The 21,459-nt window shown below is 39.3% G+C and overlaps 1 protein-coding gene across 1 annotated transcript; it reads left to right on the plus strand.

Moving 5' to 3' along the window:
- Positions 1–15,998: 15,998 nt before the first annotated feature.
- tssk6 (testis-specific serine kinase 6) lies at positions 15,999–18,973 on the plus strand. Its single transcript, XM_016672859.1, has 2 exons — positions 15,999–16,360; positions 18,214–18,973. The coding sequence occupies exons 1-2, from the start codon at positions 16,106–16,108 to the stop codon at positions 18,904–18,906; spliced, it is 948 nt and encodes a 315-aa protein (XP_016528345.1). The 5' UTR covers positions 15,999–16,105; the 3' UTR covers positions 18,907–18,973.
- Positions 18,974–21,459: the final 2,486 nt, after the last annotated feature.

The following is a 21,459-nucleotide window of genomic DNA, read 5'->3' on the forward strand; positions in this document are numbered from 1 at the left end:
TTTCCTCTCAGTGGCCACAGGAAAAGCTGCTGTGACCTGTTTGTCCATCACAATCATCACCATGTTTTAACCCCAAACCGGTTTTCTAATTCAGGCCGGTATCAGGGTAGCAAACGCTTGAGCGGTGGAATAAAATATTCATCAAAAAGTGGAAATAAAAATAACATTAAAGCAGTGAATAATTCTTCAAAAACCATATAATTCCATTCTGGCACTTTTTAAAACTGTTAAATTATGGTTACCTCAACATGTCCTGACATGTCAGAGAGAGGAAATGTTCTACAGACACGTTTTCCAGAAGTTTTCTCGACATAACGGCTTAATTTTCCACTGGTTTTCTCGAGATAAGCTAAAAGCGAGAAAAACTTTGTTTTCCCGAAATAAAAGTTCCCAATGGTTTTCTTGAGATGAGTTAATTTCCCAGTGGTTTTCTTTATAACGAATTAATTTGCCAGTGGTTTTCTAAAGATAAGTCAATCTTCCGAGGGTTTTCTTGATAAGTTAATTTCCCAATGGTTTTCTCAATAAGTTAATCTCGAGAAAACAAACTGTTTTCTCGATTTTCTTGAGATAATGAGTTAATCTCAAAACAAACTTTTTCTTGATTCCTTCTCTTTATCATTATCTCGATGCCTTTGCGCCTGCCACAACAGGATGCATTTGAAAGATGAAATCAGGTTTAACGCACGCGCACACACGCCAATCATCTCATTATCTCGAGAAAACCCATCAGAAAACGGTAAGCGAAAAATGGCTTAGTTGCCAAGGGTTTATAATTTTCATCATGTTAACATAAAACAAGATTTAATGCGTTTTTGGTCAAATTATTTATAGACGGTCAAAACTGTTAATATCAGGCACATAGAGAAAATTCCTTCTGTCACATGACCGTCCGGTTTTTGGCAGGTGAATTTCTCCTTAAGAACTATAACATAAGAACACCATTAAAATATATTTCTCTAGCTTTTGCTTTCATGAGCGATCATTAAGTTATCAAGGTAACACTTTATTTGAAGGGGGGTGAATAAGACTGTCATGACACTGTCATAAACATGACATAACACCTGTCATGAACATGAATAAGCCTTCATGAATATTTATGACTGTTGTCATAAAGTGTCATTCGGTAAATTATGACACTTTTAATACAAAGTTGACATTATTCAAAATGTCTTTGTTATGACAACTTGACATTAACCAAGAAATCATTACTGACATAAATTTGTTATAAAAGTATTACTGATTGCACTTTAAAAATTAGGTAACTTTATGTTATTAAAGGTAAAGTTTAAACAGTAATGATTTCTTGGTTAATGTCAAGTTGTCATAAAGACATTTTGAATAATGTCAACTTTGTATTAAAAATGTCATAATTTACCAAATGATGCTTTATGACAACAGTCATAAATATTCATGAAGGCTTATTCATGTTCATGACATGTGTTATGTCAGTCTTATTCAACCCCCTTCAAATAAAATGTTACCGTTATCAAAATTAGAAACCGTGTCATACCACTGTCAGAGAGCCGCTGCTGTAGAACAGCTTTACTGAATGGACTGAACTTATACTGTGCTTTTCTTGTCAGGCTGACCACTCAGTGATTTACAGTTTGATCTCATCCACCCAGCCACTCCCATAAATTCATACGCTGGTGGAATGGTAGACTGGTAGGTGAATTTTTTCATGGTTTCTAACTCAACCATGAGTTAGAAAGACAAACTGCTCTTCTGACAGGATGATTTAAAGCAGGTTTGCATATCAAACTAAATTATAACATAAAATAACATAAAACACATATATATTGGAAAATACAAAATAAATATTTCTAGCATGTAGAATGGTAGCAGCTTAGGTAACAATAAAGTCAGCCTCCAGGTGTAAAGTCTAGAGAATGTAGGTTCTTAGTGTAACTTGAAATCTCAAGTTGTTTGAGTTGGTTTTTTTTGTCATTTTTTTTGTGTTCCTCAATTTTTTTCTATTAGTTCCGCTTCGTTTCCATTTCCACTTAAGTTCTTCCTTAGTCAGTCTGGTTTATTTCTTGTTTCTATTTGCTCTTAGTCTCTCCTCTTTCCTTTAGTTGAGTTATTGTTTTATGTTAGATTCATTTCCTACTTCCCTCTGTACTCTCCCTCGCCCCCCTGTGCCACATCTCTCTCTCTCTACCTCTCCTCAGTCTGCCTCCTGCTCTCTTCACTCACACCTGCAACCTGTCAGCAATCAGCCCGGTTCCTTTGGCCCACCATTCAACCTCCCAGTATTTAAGCGCTGCATTGTCAGTCACTCCTTGCTGGTTCGTCCAGCCTCTTCCTGTCATTTCCATGCGATCTCCTGGTGTCTCCTGCTTGTCTTTGTTTTGGATTCCTCCTGTGTTGTCTGGATTTTCACATTTGTAAGTCGACTTCTTATTTATTCATTCTTTCAGCCTTCCTGTTACATGTTGAAAATTTTGTTTGGAGCCAAGTCTCGACAAGTCAACAAAAGGTTTTCCTACATTTGTAGTGGAAATGTGGCTCCTCGGTTGTTCATGTTTTGTGATGGCTCGTCAGACCTGCTGTTCTCCAGTGAGTCGTTCCCTAGACGCATTAAGACCATCAAAACGGTGGACGGAGGTGAAGTTGCTGAGCAAAGTTACTTCAGTCAGAAGAATGTGGATATTTTCCATGTGGTCTTAGTGAAATGAAAAAAACATAGTCAGGCAGATAAGCAGTTCTGACAGATTTAACTGATCAGTGCATCGTAGGGGTCAGCTGCACCGTCTTGAGTCTTTTACCTTCACCGAACTGAAGAAAAGAAAGTCGAGAGAAGAAGCACCAAAAGGAATTGGAAGTGTTTCCATTTTGCTGCAGCACTCAAGTCTGAAATCTTGCTATCAAATAATCCCCTTTGATGCCAAATATGTACAGGGCTTTGTGAGCAGCAGGGGGCCAGACACTCAGGATGATTCAGAGTGTGAGGGCGTTGGAGTTCAGCCTTCAGCCTTTATCCCCAGCTTTGACAGACAACAACACTTCCAACGAATCCGTAAGTCGTCTGATCTGGAACGGGCCAAACAACGGCACTAACCGTCGTGAGCCGCGGCTTTTTGTGTTCTGAAGCTCCTGGCTCTAAATATTTCACTTGTTCAGTTGATTCAGTCTTTATTTTTCTAGTTTTGACCTTTTGTTCCATCAGTTTCAAGTGTCCAGATTCCCAGTTAACATTTCTCACACTTTGTATCGTGTAGGACTGGTTCTTTTATGTCTCTGTTGCATTTATTTTTCTGCGCTCCTTCATCAGGCTGGTCTCTCCAGAGTGGGGTTCAGTTGGTTTTGTGTCTGTGAGCTCGTTACCTATTGGCCCACTTTGGATCAAGTACATTTACTGTCTTGCAGTGCCTTTTATTTTTTTCTACTTTATGTAAATCAGCTGCGTGTTTCTGCATTGGTAAGCTCTTGGCAAGTTTTAAACTATGATTTAAACAAAATGTAAAAAAAAAAAAACAAAAAAAAAACAAAGAGAGAGAGAGAGATTTTGCTGCTGCAAACTATCCGTCCTACTTTATAGATGCTTCATAATTGAACAGATGTTGTTCAGTGGCTTTTAATGGTTTTATGGGCATCTGCAAAGAAAATATGTCTGTTTTTTTCCCTTCTGACACATTCCAACACTTCCAAGAACAAATGGGACTCAACTCAACTGTCTTTTTATATGGGAGATCTTTGCCGAATTCCATTATTGTTGTTGTTTTGTTTTTTTAAAATCATTTTAAAAAACAAACGAAAGCTTTATAAAATAAAAACCTCTACGTGACGCTCCGATTGGTCAAAGAAAAGCACCAGGAACAGAGAAAAGGATATGAGCCATTTCATAAAATCCATTCATAATAGATACAAGATATTACAAATGAGATAAATTACTAATTGTGTAACTTAATGTCTATTTATGAGACAGATTTAAATTTGTGAGCTCCAAATTAAAATATGTTGGGTAAAAGTAAAAAAATATTTTTTTTTCTACCTTATTAATGTGACGTATGAGAATGTCAACATTCTCACATATGAACAAAAGGTATTTTGCACAGCAGATATAGATTTTTTATTTATTTTTTTGCATGATATAGCTATAGTTTTACCTTCCGTGTTCAAAGATTTGGAGAATAAAGTGAAGAAATGGGCTCTGATTACCTACACCAGCACATTTAGCTGCTTCGTTAACTCCATTGTTAGGGACAAAAAAAGAAAGCTGTGAATAACTTTAAAAAGTTCTGAGGCGCTGCAGGCGAATGAGCTGATATTTGTGGAACATAAAATCACATCCCAGTCGAGTCTTACTACTTTGCGGTAAAAGTTCAAGCCATGACTGACAGAAGTAAACTTTTTTTTCTTCAGATACAAACTTATCTAGTCCAGCTATAACACTACATGACACTAGGTTGAGAGTTGAGTTCCAATATTGTTTGTTGAATTTGTCAAATGTAACAGTAATTTTAATATTGTAGATAAAATAACCTAATCTTTAATTCAACATGGAAAGAAGTTAACTCTTTTTGAACGTTTATAAAGTGTAACATTTGCTCTGTTAGAAAAATAAATATGCATTCACGTTGAAAGAAAATCTAAAAAGATGATCAGCTCTTAATTTTGAATTTATGAATAAATCAAAATGCTTTTGATTTGACCTATTTAATCACTTGAACACCAGTTGATCCATGTGTTCATATCGTCTACTGTTCTTTGCTTTGAGTCCAAATTTTAAAGGGGCAGATGTAAGTAGTTTCCATTTTATAGTACGATCAAGGATGCATGTTAACTTCAGCTGTTATGACAATGCATACTACTTTAAAGAAATTTGACTTTGAAATTGAACGCCTTGAAATTGGGCCTCTTGTCTCTGAAGCTCCTACTCTGTCTGAAGCTCCGCCTTCAGGAAGTCATCACAGCATGGCTCCTCTGTTGACTCTTTATTGACGTTTTTACAAGTGTTTCACTGAGAAGTAGCTCGTATCATGAGCTCAGCTGATGCACAGTACCACCAGGTGTTTGCTGATTGCTGCTGGCTAGTCTGAAGGAGCCGAGTAGGGGATTCACAGAAGATGGCTGCTCTGAATAGAAGTCAAATAATTTCTCTAAACAAGCAGGGAAGAATCAAGGCAACATCCAGGTATCTTTTCAGTGAGGGAATAACAACATAGCATAATGTAAAGCTCAAAAAAGTTGATTTCATGTAATACTCCCAACTTCAATGATTTTTCGGAAACCTTGTTCTAAGTGTCATGAAATATGTTCCAATCACTTCCTGTTCCTGTTCCTGGGAACAGGAAGTGATGAAGCAGCTGTCTTAACAGCAATGGAAAAAAAAAAATCTGTCATGGTCGGTGTGCGAGTGTGAACGGTGCGATTCAGAAGACAACTTCCTGTTGTCTTCCTCAGCGTTTCCGCCAGCAGTAACATTCGGTTGTTGATCATGTGACTCATGTGATGCAAACAAAGTGTTCCCATTCCAGTGGAACAAAATACATCTATTTACTAGGCTGAAAAGCCACCTTGTCCCAGTGTCCAGTGTTTGTATTGCCAAACGTGAGCTTTTTCAAACTTGCCGTGTTTCAACGAAGCAAATTTATTTTCGGAATTTTACTTTGCGCAACTCTACAGTCAGTGGAAACAGCTGTCATCACCTCCAAATTCTCCTTAATTACCTCAACTCCAAGTTATTTGAAAGGTTTTCTCAGCAACAAGAAAACTTAGAAGACAGAGGTGTTCTAAGGACACTGCTGTGGAGACCCAGCTCCTGTACAATAAAAGTTCTTAATCGACCAAAAACTCCTTGATTTCTGTAAGGATTTTTCCTCCATCATGTGGGTCTGAAAACTTAACTCTGGCGCTGTTGCTGTGACTGTGTCGGAGGAAAGCCAAGCTACTTTTGTTGTGAAGTTACTCAAAGTTGCCTGATATATCATTCAGTCAGAGAGGCAAATGTGTGGTCATTATAATGAAGCTAGTGCTAACATGAATAAAATTGCTATAAGCAGCCCACGCTCTGTAAATGTCAATGGCTTATAAATCAAGCTCAACCTTTCACAGTAAAATTTGAGCAGGTGGAACATCCCGTTCAGAGCTAAAGTTTGTAGCTTGGAATAAAGATTTTTTTATTGGACTCAAGTCTTGACTGTCAAGTTTAAGTCAAAACAAAAGTTTTCGGGGTTTTTCGCAACTGGATCGGAGTCCAAAAGTTTGCCTACCATCATACTTGGTGCTACATTTTTGTTTTTTTCTTCTCTCAGGACCGTTTCAGCGGCGCCACAATGCGAGTCAAAGACTTTCCTCTGTAAGCACGAAAGAAGCAAATACCCAGTTTTCACCGCTTGCTTCAAATTTTGATTCATCTGCTAAATTTCTCTTGGCTTCTTGTTTGTAGTGGATCGGAAACAGAACCACCAATTGAAAGAAGAACCCAGCTTCACTTTGGGTGAATGTTTGGCACACCTTAGTTTAGTCCTTTTTAAATGGAGCAACTTGGAACACCACTGAAGTTACCCAGGTACTTTTTTGTAAGAGTTTAATTATCATAACAGACAAAAAAAATAAAATAAATGTAGTTACCTGATCAATAAAACTAATAAAACAATACCTATTTGTATTGTAATAAAACAAATACAAATAAAACAATACCTATTTATATTGGGCATATGCTACGCAAAATAAATAAACACAATTACCATAACAAAGTAATGAAATCATAAAAATAAAGTCATAATATTACGAGAATAAAGTCATAATAATGAGAACAATCGTATTTTGAGAATAAAGTTACTACTGCTACTTTATTCTTCTATTATTTCAACTTTATTCTTATAATTTTATTTCTTTTTTCCTGGCGTGGCCTTAATATTCTGTCGTAAATATATGATTAGCTAAAACAAATTTTACAGCTATTTCACTAAATATTGCATCCAGAATCAACTCTATAGAAACAGGGGCAGGGGATGTACTAATTTACCAACAATAGTTTGCAATTGTACGCAAAAAGCTTCAATTAAACTCTCTGTGTGAAAACCAAAATAATTCACACCCTCTGTGTTTTAATATAGCACCATTCCTGTGTGGACAACAACCATTTGCAAGACATGGCACAAATTATTGCGACTAAATTTTATAATTTATAATGAGCACATTGACGAAACGTCATGATTCACAGCTAAAATAAAACAGCCAGCCGATAACTATCTATCCGATAAAACATATCGGATAGTTGGTAGTTTGTTCAAACAGCTTGTTCACATCTATTAACTGTCGACCAATATACCGTAGTCCCAGCCGGCATGTTTAAATGCATCACCAGTGTTTCTCCAGTAACGGGGATTCTCTCACATAGCCACTGTGAGCTAATGAAACCAAACCCACCAGCTCCAGTGACGAACCACACAAGTAGCAGCCAAGCATTTGCATTACGAGTTTATTAACTTGGCTCTTTAGTTCGCCCAGTGTAACCCGCAGTCTCTCTGACAGATTGGGAAGGGGAGTTGATCCAATTTTTCTTCATTTTATCCTCTGGTAATTTAAAGAAACGGCCTGATTTCTTTCCTCCATTGAAAAAAAAACACAGCTCTTGTTATACAGGCAAAAAAAAGTGTGGCATTAGCAAAACTCGCTGTCAGACAAAGCTAAAATATCTAGCTGTGTAGTTTGGAGCTAATGCATTCTAACATTATGAGGCTGCTCGCGCTGAGGCAATCCACTGTATTAAAGGGCCTTGGAATGAATATTTAACAGCATATTTCTCTTCGCATATTGTCAGAGAAACCTCTAAAACTTCTTTTTAAAAATATATTTAACAGAACACTATAACTGGTCCTGATGTACTTCTTTGTGTGTCATTGTGTGACTACAAAATGCATTTACAGCCCTTGTAAAAAAAAAAATGTTCACATCCTTTTGAATTTTTTTTTTCATGTTAAAACTTATCCATTTCGTTGTATTGGGATGAAATACATTTGCGTTCAGCCGCAGCGACATCCACTAAGACACATTACCAGCTGCAAGTCTTTTGAGGTTCGTCTCCACCAGCTTTGCACATTTGAAGTCTTACTTGTACCCATTCTGCTTTGAGTAAGATTGAATGGAGAGCATTCGCTAACATCCGTTATTTGACTCTTGCCACATATTCTCAATTGGACATACGTTTGCACTTTGGCTAGGCCATTTAGACACATAAATTGGTTTTGATCGAAGCCATTCCACTGCTGTACGTTGTGGGTGCTGAACCATCGTCTCCATATCGACTCCTTTCTGGCCACAAACGAAGTTAGCCACGAATTTTCTTGGTGTCAGATTAATACCAAAATATCCGTTAGTGTTGAACGTACATTTTTTTGCTGATAGGCCAACTCCTTTAGCACAACTTCAACGCGACATTAGTCTTTTCCAATCATATTTTAAAGCACTGGGCCAAGAGGAGCAGCTATTGTGTCACTGGCTGCGTTTCCATCTTTGTCAATATTCTGCTCATGTCGAAAAAACACAATTTCATAATTGCAGTGTTTACACTTAAAAAAATTACATTGAAATCACAAGTGAATAAGATTGTTTATAAGTCATTAAAAATCTCGGCAGCGATGGACGTAAACATTAACATGAGATATTCATAAGCCACGGTGCCAGCATTCATCATCCATCAGCAGATGAGGCTTCAGTGTTTTATTCAGCTGTTGGATCCATGAGCCACGTCTATTTAGGAGCGCTACGTGTGCTGCATTTTGGGTAAATTCTAGTGTGCGGTTTTACAGAAGTGCTATAGATTCAACACGACACACAACGTTTTAAGAACTGTGGGAAGTTGTGAGAGCTCTGATGGAGCCAGAAAAAAAACAAAAACAAACCAACATCCACCTCCTACTTCAACTACTTTTTATAAAAATTTAATAAAGCAAAGTTATCTTCTTAATCTCAGCTTGCATAACTGTAAGGTTAATGGAACCACGCTTACCGTTTGCGGATTTCACTTGCGCGTCAGATTTCCGGACGTACCAGAAACACGTGACTACGAAAGTTCCAGATCTGAACTTTTGCAGTGATTAAGTTCATTAAAGTTTGTACCGTGTTAAAGTCTATGTAATTAATTAATCGAAATTAACCCAATAATGCAAATGATTACCGCATTTTTCATAAATTTATTTAAAAAAATAAAACAGTTTCACAGTCACGCACTACTTTTGAGTCGCATAAAAGCCCGAATAAAAAACCTAAAAGTTTGTGGTTGTGACACAACACACGTGGAAAGTTCAAAAACGATCAGACTGCTTGGCGAGGAGCTCTAAATGTGCAAATGAAACTTAATCACGGTGTTTTTGTTGCCATGACGCGCTCTGACAGCGTCGCTCAACTTCGTGTTGTAAGCGAGAAGATATGCGCGAGATTTCGCTGCCTGAGAAACTGACAGATATCAATGTCAACGTGTTAAATTATCACAAAGAAAAAAGGCAGCGTTGCCTTTCAACTCTCCGGTGTCATTTATCACCCCCGAGTGGCTTCACCTGACACCATGTCAACATGTTCTAATGCTGTAACTCTGTGAAGCGACAGGGTAAAAAAAAAAGAAGAAAAACACGACAAGAGACCTTGTTTTTACGTCTCTGTCCATCCATCAAAGCTTCTGCAACCCTGATCCACTCAGCGGAGCGCACGCGCCAGATTACAGGTTTCTTGAAGAAAAGAAAACTACCCTTCACCTCACTTGACCACGAAAATGTGTCCTCCGAATTGAAAATAATTATCCCAACACACGCGCCCTCCGCTGTCCGCAATTTGCCACGCGCTCTGAATTTAAATTTCCTGTTTCTGTTGCATGAAAATGGCAACTTGATGCGATTGATGAGTGCCAGGGTTTAACGTGGGCAGTGGCCTGGTTTAATTTTAGCGTGTGACTGATGGCCAATGTCATTTATTCAGCAGGCATCACAACTATCGGGGAAAAAAAAAAAAGTGGGTCAAAAGAAGAACTTATAAGGAAGGGTTGCATCAGGACATTTTTAAGTTTGAGGGTTTTTCTTTTCCTCTTTTTTTTTTGGCTGTCTGCTCCGTGACGGATCGCGACGGCGCTCAAGTTAATGGCGGCGCAGTAACTAAATTAACATTATATGTGTGTGTGTGTGTGTGTGTGTGTGTGTGTGTGTGTGTGTGTTTGGGGGTTGGGGGATTTACCTCCAGGTCTGAGAAGTTAACACCTAATCCTGCACCGGAGGAATACCTGATGAGGAAATGTTTATATGGATGAGGGCCGCTGCCACATTTTATATCGCCGTGAAGCGCCGCAGCAGATGGTAATGAAATTCACACGCCTCGATCTTAATGTTTCGTACGGGACGAATCCACGTGCGATCCCATTCGCGCCGGATATTTTCCCTGACGACGCTCTAAAAAAAAAAAAAAAAAAAAGGGCGGGAAATTTACTGACGATCTAAAACCATCCGTTACTCCTCTGTTGATTTTTTTTTATTTTTTAATTACACCCGGGCAGTTTTGAAGTAGTAAAACAGCCATACAAACGTGTCAAATATGCAAACTAACTTTCAAGATAATGACCACACTTACATGCACACAATAAAGCATATCACTGGGCGAGGGTTGAAAGATGGGGGAGGAAGGGTGAGGGTTGGGGGGGAGGACTGGTTAAGGTAGCAAATCAAATATTGCATTTATATGCACAGCTGTATCCTCATTACTGTCAAACTCCTCACGCCTGAGCCATATTCCCCCCTAACTAAGAGTGGGGATTTTTTTTTCTTTTTTTCTGTGAAATATGGCTCCATAGCTTGAAGAAATTTGGTCCAAACATTCCCACCGACAGCAACAGATCCTGCAGCAGCGCATGCCGCTCCCAGAGCGACCACAAGCACAGCAGATACGGAGAATTTGTACAGCGCTGTTTAATCAGATTCCTGCTAAACTGAAAACACAGTTTTACTCCATAAATGATGAAAAAAACTATCAGTTTTATCCTCAACGGGAGGCCAGATTGGATTGTTAAAAAAACACACACACACACACACACACACACACACACACACGCACACAATGGAGAAATCACAAAGAGGAAAAACACCTGAGAATAAGAATGTAACAGTACTTAAGAGTTACTATCTATAACGGTTTTATGGGCCATTATTATGGAATTGATCAGATTTTCTGCTGCATAACAGCTGAGACTGATATTTACAGACGAAGTTAAAAAAGAAAAAGCAGTATACACAACATTTTTATTTTTTATTTTTGCCTGGTATTAAATCAGGCAAAACCTTTTGTGTTTTAAGTCTGAAAGATTATTTAGATTTGTTAATGTTTAAATAAAGTATAATTAAGGCCACTGTAGATAGGAAAAAAAGAGGAGCAAATTTTTATTTTAGTATTATTTAAAATTGACATTTTTTATCTTTACATCATGTTATAATGTTATTCCCTCGTCACAAACATACCTGGAGTTTAGCGTTAATTCTTTCATGCATGTTTTAGAAATCCTTGAATCTCCCGTCGCAACCATTCAGCTGTCCAAAACATCTGGGTGGTCTTAGCTCCGCCTTTGAGGTGCAGCTCCTTCTCAGAGCTTCAGAGGTTCTGCCTCACAGAGCAACCTTGAATCTCCCACTCAGCTCCTTCAGACTAGCCTGCAACAATTAGCAGCAAACACCTGATGGAACTTCGCATCTGCTGAGCTCGTTATTGGAGCTACTTCTCAGTGAAATGCTGGTAAAATGTTGTTAAAGGGTTAATAAAGTAGCAATATTGTGATAACATCCTGAAGGATGCATTATTTTGTAAATAATGATACTTTAATGAAAAGTTGGCACTTTTAATTTATTTTTAAAGCAACTTTTAGAGCAACTTTGCATTAAAAGTGTCATTATTTACCGAATGACACTTCATGATAACAGTCAAACATTCATAAAGACCCCTTCATGTTCCTAACGGATGTTATGTCAGTCTTATGCACAACCCTTCAAATAAAGTGTCACCGCTTTATTTGGTGAGAAGTTGAGAGTTCTTGGAGCCCCCTGCTGGTCTGGAGGCTATAGCACACGGCTCGTTGTGTTTATGCCTTGGTCTGGATCTCTTTACGAAATATATCACCAGGGTGGCATTTTATGTAAGGAGCAATAACTCAAAATTTTTTGCCAGAAACAGTAACTATGTATTTCTGTCTAATATTTTATATATATATATATATATATATATATATATATATATATAAGCCCAAACTGTGGCAGCAAAGTGGAGATGTGAAAATATGTGCATCATGTATTTCTGGAATCTCTTGGATTTAAGTCCGCAGGCTGATGATGTCTTCCATCAACTCCTGCTTCCTTCCAGTTTTTTTTTTTTTTTTTTTTTTTTTTTTTTTTTAGGCCAAGTCTAGAGTGTTCAAATCATAACTTATTGAACATCAAAGGGAAATGTAATGAGATGTATGGAGATGTGTTTTTTTTGCCTCCGTCGCACACTGAGACGTAAAAATCCGTGTCAATTGGGAATATTTTTGGAGCTTTCTTTGTGAAATCTTCTCCCTTCTCCAGTTAAAACGAGCGCCGAAGTTATTTCATGTTAGGTTATGAGATCTGCCTGATAACAGAACGACATCAGCATTCACCAATCAAAGTTCAATCTAAACGAGCGGTGACGCATTTTATGAAACGAGTTTTTACGGAGCAGGGAGCCAGCAGACGGCATTTACAGCCTCATCAGAATTTCAGCAGCAGACTCAGACTTTTGCTCTGTGAAAACAGACTGGGCTACCTTAAGCACTTGCGAGTGTGGGATTTTTGACCGAGAGCTGTGCGGCAAATTCAATCAATTGCAACCTGTGGAGAGGGAGACATTACATGTCCTCCCTCTCTGTCTGCGGGAAGGGAAGCTAAACCGTGTTGGGAGAGAGAAATCCTGCAAGAATAAGAGAGCAAGAACTCCGTCGCTTAGATGTCTGTGTTACTGAAAATAGGCAAATTGAAGAGTTCTTGCAGTTCTTTCAAATAAAGAGCTTGGTGCAGTGAAACCATAGGACATGAAAAAATATGTTAAAGATTGGAAAAAAAAACTGAATCACTTGCTAAAGTCGAGGATGCAAAGACAGAGGAACAGGAGAGCTGCACATCAACGGCCTCACAGCTGTTTCTGTCCAAATGTCACGCATACTTTAAACGAACTTTTTAAATGTTTCCGAAAAAAAAAAAACTGAATTAGGTGTGTTTCCATCTAATATTTCTGAAACAAATCAGTCAGGTTACACGAGGTGTACTTTTGTTGCCGTTACGCATGGCTGTGGTAAACAGGAAGTAGAATTTCCAAACCAGCACAGGCCACACGTCTCGGGGAAAACTAAATGAGTTGTAATTGTTCCGTCGTCTAGCATAGGCTATGATTCCCAAAGCATCACCAGAAGAACACCACACCCACAATGAAACACAGCTGTGACAGAATTGTGATCTTGGATTTATTTCTTGTTTTTCAGATGGAAATGAAGTGTCGTTTAGTGCAGATGAAACCAAACGGTCGGATTCGACCCAACCTTCTTGTATTAGCAAGCGAAGCCAGAAATGATCGGAATAAAGTGAGATCCTTCCTACTGCCCCAAAATACTCCACAAATGGTGTGAGGTGTTTGTGCTGATGGGCCTTGTTTTGTTTTCACCGAACATAGCGCTGCATAATTAATTAATTTTTATTTATTCAAAAAGCATTCTTCAGACAGCTGTTTGTTCAGATGGAGCTTTGAAGTGGTGCTCAGTTGAAATGCCAGTCTTTTCTGATCTAAAAAAATATTCTACATATAATGTTATGTATTAAGTATAATTTAGGTGAAAAATTGACCACAGGGGGGGAAAAAAAATAAAGTAAAGGTCTTGGACTTAAATTTGATTCTTCTTCCTCTGATTCACTTTTCATTTTCAGTCTTCTTGCGTTCACACCTGCACTCAGTTACAGTGAATCTAATTAACCTGAAATAACAGCTTCAGCTGTTACAGCAGGATTTTTTATTTTTATTTTTTCATTTTCAGATGATTAAAAAAAAAAAAAAAGAGAGAGTTTGGCACCAACAGTAGCGCTGTATGATGAAAACACCAATGCAAAATCCCCCCAAAATTGGATGAAGTAGCTGCATAACAATGTGGCTTTAGAGAGCATTAATTACTCCGGCGTCTATCGTTTTAAAAATATTTAAAGGGTTAAAGTCTTGAAACAATTAGCAATTAATTTTTTTTAAAGTCAAAATAATGAGACAAAGCCATGCAATAAATCATAATTTGTCAGGCCTAATTCAAGTAATTCATTTCAGGGAGTTTATACACTTTTTCATCGACGCACTAATTATCTCCTGATAAAGTCGCCGATACTCCACTGGAATAATGTTTGTTTAGTTATTTTTATATAATCTGCACACTGCATTTTGATTGCACATCACTCTTCAAAGTCTACCCCCGTCCCTCACCTTCGCTGTAGTTTTCTCCAGCTGGGGTCACGTTGCCGCTGACGAAGGCGTGACCAATCGAATGTGATGAAGAGCAGAGATCGTGTCATCGGGTCGTTGCAGTTTAGCGACGGTCTGGAGCGGTTCGGCTCAGAGTCGCCGCCCCGTGTCATTGCACATTTTTAACACGAGCTTGCGTAATCTGTAAGTACTACACATTTGGAAATTGTATTCTCACGGCACTTTTTCCTGACCGCCGACGCCAGAACGCTCTCATTTGCAACTTCTTGTCCTTGATTAGGTTTTACTCCCAACTAATCTTTTTTTTTTTTTTTTTATCTAAATCTGCTGCTTTTATTGTCAGATCTGCATCTGTGTCTCAGAATTCAGAGCAATCCCACACAAATGAAGTGATGCTACTTGGTGGTGTGTGTGTGTGTGTGTGTGTGTGTGTGTGTGCATGCATCCGTGTGTGTGTGTGTGTGTGTGTGTGTGTTTGGGGTAGTCCTGGTCATTTATCTCCATGGTCTTACAGATTTGGTTGATCACTGAAAACAACGTTTAAAACCCTTCCTTCCTAGTTGTTATTTTTCTGGAAACAGATGTTTAAACTACACATAACAGCTTAATTTCATGATTTTCTTAACAGATTATTAAGGAATTAAAAAAATAATTTTAATAATTCATCCTTGCTTGTAGTTTTTCCGAGTATCCAAAAAATAAACATTTTGCAAAAGTTTATGATCAAATTTTTTTTGGCTTTAAATCTAATTTACACATGTATAGTGACAAACAATAATAAACTGAATTCAATTAATAACGACTAAGATAATTTAACAAAAAAGATATTTTATGTACGTCAAAATTATCATTCTGTGACAGTATAATATCAGACAAATAATGTGTGAAAAATATCAAGCTTCTCTTCTGCTTCTCCCATTGCTCCCAGTAAGAAGTACAGAAATGCACCACTAAGTCAGAAACGACCAATCAGAGCCAGGAGGAGGGTCTTACCTCTGTGCTCACATTCTCCCACTTGCTGTTTGCTAAGCTACAGCTGGTTCACCACAACATAGCCTGCTACCAATGCTAACGCTAGTTAGCATAGCTACCGACGACGGCGGATAAACAGTTTTCCTGTAACTGTAAGTTGTTTTTCCAGCATTAACACACTAAGCAGCATACAGGAGGTTGATTGGCAGCACTAAGATCCTCCTCCTGGCTCTGATTGGTTGTTTTTGATTGCCATTTTTGTAGATCGCAACAATAGCGCTTGAAGGAGCTAAAAGAAAATGTTCACAGATTAGCTGTCTCATACCATGTTGTCACAACATGGTGACAGTTTTAATAAATTTGGACAAAACATGTTTTTGTACTGCAGCTTTCACATTGTGTATAAATATTTGAAATCAAATATGAATACTTTTCTCATCTTTCCATCGATTTAAGCCAATCAGCTAAAAAAAAAAACAAAAAAAAAACCTGGGAATGATTTAAAAATCGAAATGTTTGCTTTGGTTCCTAAGTAACGGTGCACTTGATGACGTGCATTTTCCTTCCAGAACGTGATGTCACAGCGCTTTCCCTGCAAGATTTGTAACTGAATATTAGCTTTCAGCTAATATTTAGTCTTCCGTTGAGAAGACTCAGGAACTCAGGCCTCTGTGCACTGATCATGATGGAGAAAACGTTTATGGAAACCAAGGGCTACACATATAAGGCCTCCCTTGCAGAAGGATCGTTTGGTAAAGTTGTAAAAGCAGAGTCAATTCATCTGAAGAAACTAGTCGCTATAAAGATTATTGGCCTGAACAAATACACCACCGTCAACAGAGATAAGTTTGTTACTCAGGAAAAAGAAATTATTAGAACTTTAAAGCATCCCCACATCGTCAAAACCTATGATGTCTTTGAATCTCGCTCAGAAATGGTAAATATGAACATTTTCTTTGCTGTAAGCTAATTCTTTGGAATGACAGAACCAAAAATACTTTTGGTTAGACAGCTATGGCTAAAGGGTTTGGCAGTGTTGCTGTTATTATTATTGTTACCATCACAATAACCTAATCATGCAATCTACATCCTTTGTTTTTTATGTTTATTGGTAAATCACTGGCTAAATGTAGTTGTAGCTTTAAAGTGCTAATACCTTGTTTCCATTCTCGTGCCAACATGTTGAAAGCTAGTAAGTAGCGCGCAAAAGGACATGGGGGGGGTAAAAAAAAAGGATTCTGAGACACTGCAAAAGTTTTTTGAGATCCTGTGAAATGTATAAAAAAAATCCAGAGTTCAGCTGTTCCACCAAATTACGCGACCCATCATAATCTGTGAGCGCATTTCTCTGCATGTACGTCTTGAAGACAAAAACTAGCATGGAGCTCTGACATTATTATGATTAGGTCTGGGCAGTAAGGTCGTGGATTATGACGGCTGTCATAACCTGTAATTTCTGTGCTGCTAGCTATATCAGGGTCAAATATCCTACTACGCAGATTACACAAACACTCTTCTTCTCACTGGTCTATAAGATGTACATTCACAGAAATGCACGCTATCGCCCCCTGCAGTCACAGATTATGATGGGTCACAGATTACTGCACATGTTGCCAGCAGAAACCAGGCAAGAGTACATTATTCTAACCATTTAAACTATTTACTTACAATCAGGCTAATAAAATAATTTATAACTTGCTGCCAGCGCAGATCACCTCTCTCTCTTTTTTTTTTTACTTAACACACCGTGATACACAGTTGTAGTGTGCTAACATGCTAGCTAATGTTAAGATAAATGCTGGTAACCATGGCAACGGGTGAGAGTTTGAAGGCTTGCCGACTCTTTCTGCAGTCAAGCTGCATGTCCTTCCCCAGTGTTTAAAAACAAATTATCCATCTATAATGAACTGAGCTAAAATTGCCAAGTCGGAATAGGATTTGTGCTTCACATGTCTCTCATTTATATGAAAACCACGTCTTCTCTCAAGCACTAATTTAGTGTCTGTATACTTAAGTCCAAACTCAGGACACCCTCTGGGCGTCCTCCATTATGTCTCAGAATTGACCCTTTGGGTCTCACAACAGTAAATTGGGATCTCAAGAAACTTTCACAGGATCTTGAGCAACTTTCATGGGCTGCCCATGACCTTGCAAAGGATCTCATACATGGAACTTGACACCCAGGTATGGAGGACTCAGGCACTCCGATCTCTCAAGAGATCCCGATCCTTTGCAAGATCGGAATTTTGTGAAAGATCCCGATCTTGCAAATTTAGAAAATTTTAGTGATTTTAGAAAAATCACAAAAATTTTCAAAATTTGCAATATCGGGAAACTTTTGGATGTTCTCAAGAAACTTTTTTTTTTTAAGGTGGTTTTCATGTCACAGTAGACTGACGGGAAAGAGGGCTGTGAGGGAGGGGGAAGACATGCAGGAAAAGGTCAAATGGCCTGGACTGGAACCCATGACGGCAGCATGGAGGCCATGGAACCCTTGTGTTCTCTGTTCATGGCTCTGCCACCGCTGTACCCTGATCTTGGGAAACTCATGATATCTTGAGATACTTTCACAATATCTCAAGAAACTTTCAAAGGATTTCAACAAACTTTCACGGGATCTCGGTAAAATTTAAGTCATCAGACATAATTGAAAAGGCAGTCATTCTTTTCTTGTATAAATGACGACTCCAGCGAATGCAAATACCCACTCTATCTATCTGTCCGTCTGTCTGTCTGTCTGCCTGCTGTGAAAAGTGCTGCATTGTCTGACTGATGAAATGATTCCTTTAGGTCTACGTGGTGATGGAGCTTTGCCCACAAGGAGACGTCGCAAAGCTCATTTCAGCCAGAGGGGCTCTAGATGAATGTTTCAGCTGCAGACTTTTCAAGCAGCTGTGTCTGGCCATTCAGTATCTCCATGGAATTGACATTGCTCACAAAGATATTAAATGCGAAAACCTTCTTTTGGACGCGCACTATAACCTCAAACTGTGTGACTTTGGCTTCAGCGAGAAGCTCAGTTACGTCCAGGGCAAACTGGTGCCGAGCGACACCCACTGCGGCACCTTACAGTACGCCGCACCGGAGATCCTGAAAAACCTCCCGCATAACTCAAAGATCGCTGACGTGTGGAGCATGGGCATCGTGTTGTACAAGATGCTCTGCGGGTTGCTTCCCTTCATCACCACCAACACGACAAAACTAGTGCAGCTTCAACTGAAGCACAACATTAAGTTCCCAACTGGTTCGTCTGTTTCAAGTCAGGCGAAAGAGCTGATTCACAGCATTCTGCACCCGGTGGTGGAGCATCGGATCACGGTCAGCAGGATGCTAGAGAGCCAGTGGGTGTTGAAGTGGACTGAGGAAGACAGCGACGAGGGGACAACGGCGACTCAGACGGCGACTCTCAGTGAAATCAAGGAGGATAAGCTAACAATACATAACTCGGACGCAAAGGAAGGACTTTCCACTGCGGTCCCGTGAGAACCACCAAAGTCGGACAATTTCAGGATTGTTCAAAGTTGAATAAATGTGAACCTTCTTAATCGGCTTGGGTGGTGGTTTGGTTTTCACACGCAGTAGAGTGAAACAAGTGATTTGCTCCATACTGGTTTCTTTTGTTTTCTGTTTGATATTTCAAACAGTTTTTTAAAATTATTCAAATAAAGTCTAATTGTGAAAATACTCTGGCTGTCATCTCCAAAAAACAAAAAAAAAAAAAAAAAAAAAAAAAACAGGTCATTTTGCCCAGGCCTCTGCAACTGGCTCCCTTCCTCATGGAGAAGCAGCAGCTTCGAGCTTCTCACCCGATTTCTGAGGCGGAGCCCAGACACCCTGCAGAGAAAACTCATTTTGTCCGCTTGTATCGCCAGCAGCAGGTTGGAGGGTTTTTTCTGCGACGGGCACCGACAACCGAGGCAGGCGCAGATCCGAAAAGCTGCCTTGGTGATGGAGGCATGGAACGTGGCCGACTTGTGCCCGATGTCCTCCGCTTTCCTCGGAACGTGTTTGAAGTTCTCCCGGAAGTGGGAGTTAAAGCTCACAAGACGATCCCAGCAGATTATATCCACACAGAGGAAACGGAGGGAGGTGGGGGCTTTATTGTCAATAACCTTCTAAATCCACCGTAAGCCAGAAAAAGAGGGAAAAAGGAACTTCTGATTAACGCCACTCAAGGAAGACTAATAAATTCTCCAGCGACGCTCTGAATGTGACAAATCCATCGAGCGAACCGCCGGCGCAGCTCGCCCACCCACCCAGCCCCCCGTGTACATCAAAGCCACTTCAACCAACCGCATTATAATAATGATATCAGGTTATTGCACACTCAGATGCATAAACTAATTGTCAGATTCCAGAGTTCGAACATATGGCTCCGTGAACCGCGGCGTGGCTGAGCGACCGACGCCGTAAAAATCACAATCCGGTAATTAATGCCGATCCCAAAACGTTAATCAAACAATAAGCGCGCACATCTTACCTCTGAGAGCACAAATCACCTGAAGAGCTGACTCCTGTAGTCATTATAACTGCACGGGTTGCTGTGTTTATGATCTGTTTACGCACCAAGAGTGCAAATTGCAGAGGCTCAAACAAAACCGCGTGTTTTGCCATCCTTTTAGTCTAATTGTCGCTTTTGGAGAAAATGCACTTAGTGTCGCCCTCACACCTAATGTGTTTGGAAAGTGCATTGGAATAAAACCCACCGCGTTTAAAGATGGGGTCTAATAGCGCCGTTGGATTTATTAGCAAAACTGACACACGCGCGCACACACACACACACAGCTGACATTTATCTCAGGAAGGATTCTTTTATCAGTTTTTTCCATTGTCGTCTCCTCCGCAGCGCGTTGCATGCGGTTCTGGACGGCCGCCACCGGCGACCCTGAACAAAGATGGAATTTTAATATAATTTTAAAAAAAATATAAAATACTTCAGCTTACATGAATAAGTTGCAACTGTTTATTTCCTGAGCCTTCAGGCTGTTCCGTAATTAACTGTGGAGGACAATCTGGATGTCTGCTTACCTGGTGAATAAACATTTATTTGGGTCGCGGGAAAAAGAAACACGATGTCGTTTGAAGAGAAAAGAGCCATTTAGCCTTCAAGAGTCCAAACCACGAACAAATTATATGTAGGAAATGTATCCGATTGACCTTTGCGTTCCGGCTTTACGGACACGTAATTACCGTACGAGCAAAATTTGATGCTTTATAATTAGTTCAAATGCCAGTGGGAAAAACAACAAGTTTTATTTATTAGAATGGCCGAGGAGAGAAGTGTGTTTCTGCTTTCCAGTGACATCCTATTCATGTGCAAATCAGTCTTTTATCAGTGCTGGCTGTAGTAATTGAAATAGCTGCATGTTAGGAGGCGCAGCGCTGTGAGCCAGGAGGAAGAGGGAGAGACAAGATCCTCTGCAGAGTTTGCCTTCAAAAGCCACCTGGTGCTGATGTGACGGTGTGTGGAGGCAGACGGCAGCAGAGCGTCCTGTTAGACTCCCTGCTACACCCATTAAAACACTTAAAGGGGCAATACTCTGTGTTCTCCAGGCACATCGTCCCATTTTGTAAATTAACCAACTATGTTATATTCAGTTGTTAAAAAAATACTTTGTAAATCAAATATGACTTAAGTGAAATTTGACTTCATATTTTAACACCTTGAAATTAAGATTATGTCTCTTTAAAAACCCCTGCTTTCTCTGAAACTCCGCCTCCAGGAAGTCATCACAACACAGCTCCTCTGTTAACCCTTTAGCGACGTCTTTACTGGTGATGCGTTGAGAAGTAGCTCCTATAATGAGTTCAGTTGATAAACATTTCCTCCAGGTGTTTGCTAATTGCTGCTGACTAGTCTGAAGGAGCTGAGTGGGTCAGACGTGGGAGAGGGCGGAAGCTTGGAAAGTGGCGTTTTCCACAGCTGAATGGTTGCCACGGGAGATTAAAGGATTTCTCAAACATGCAGGAAAAATCAAAGTGACATCACAGGTATGTTTTTGATGAGGGAATGATATTGTAATGTTGAGTTAAGCT

The sequence above is a fragment of the Poecilia formosa genome, unplaced genomic scaffold (genome assembly GCF_000485575.1).
Source record: "Poecilia formosa unplaced genomic scaffold, Poecilia_formosa-5.1.2 Scaffold67, whole genome shotgun sequence".
Taxonomy (NCBI): Eukaryota; Metazoa; Chordata; class Actinopteri; order Cyprinodontiformes; family Poeciliidae; genus Poecilia; species Poecilia formosa.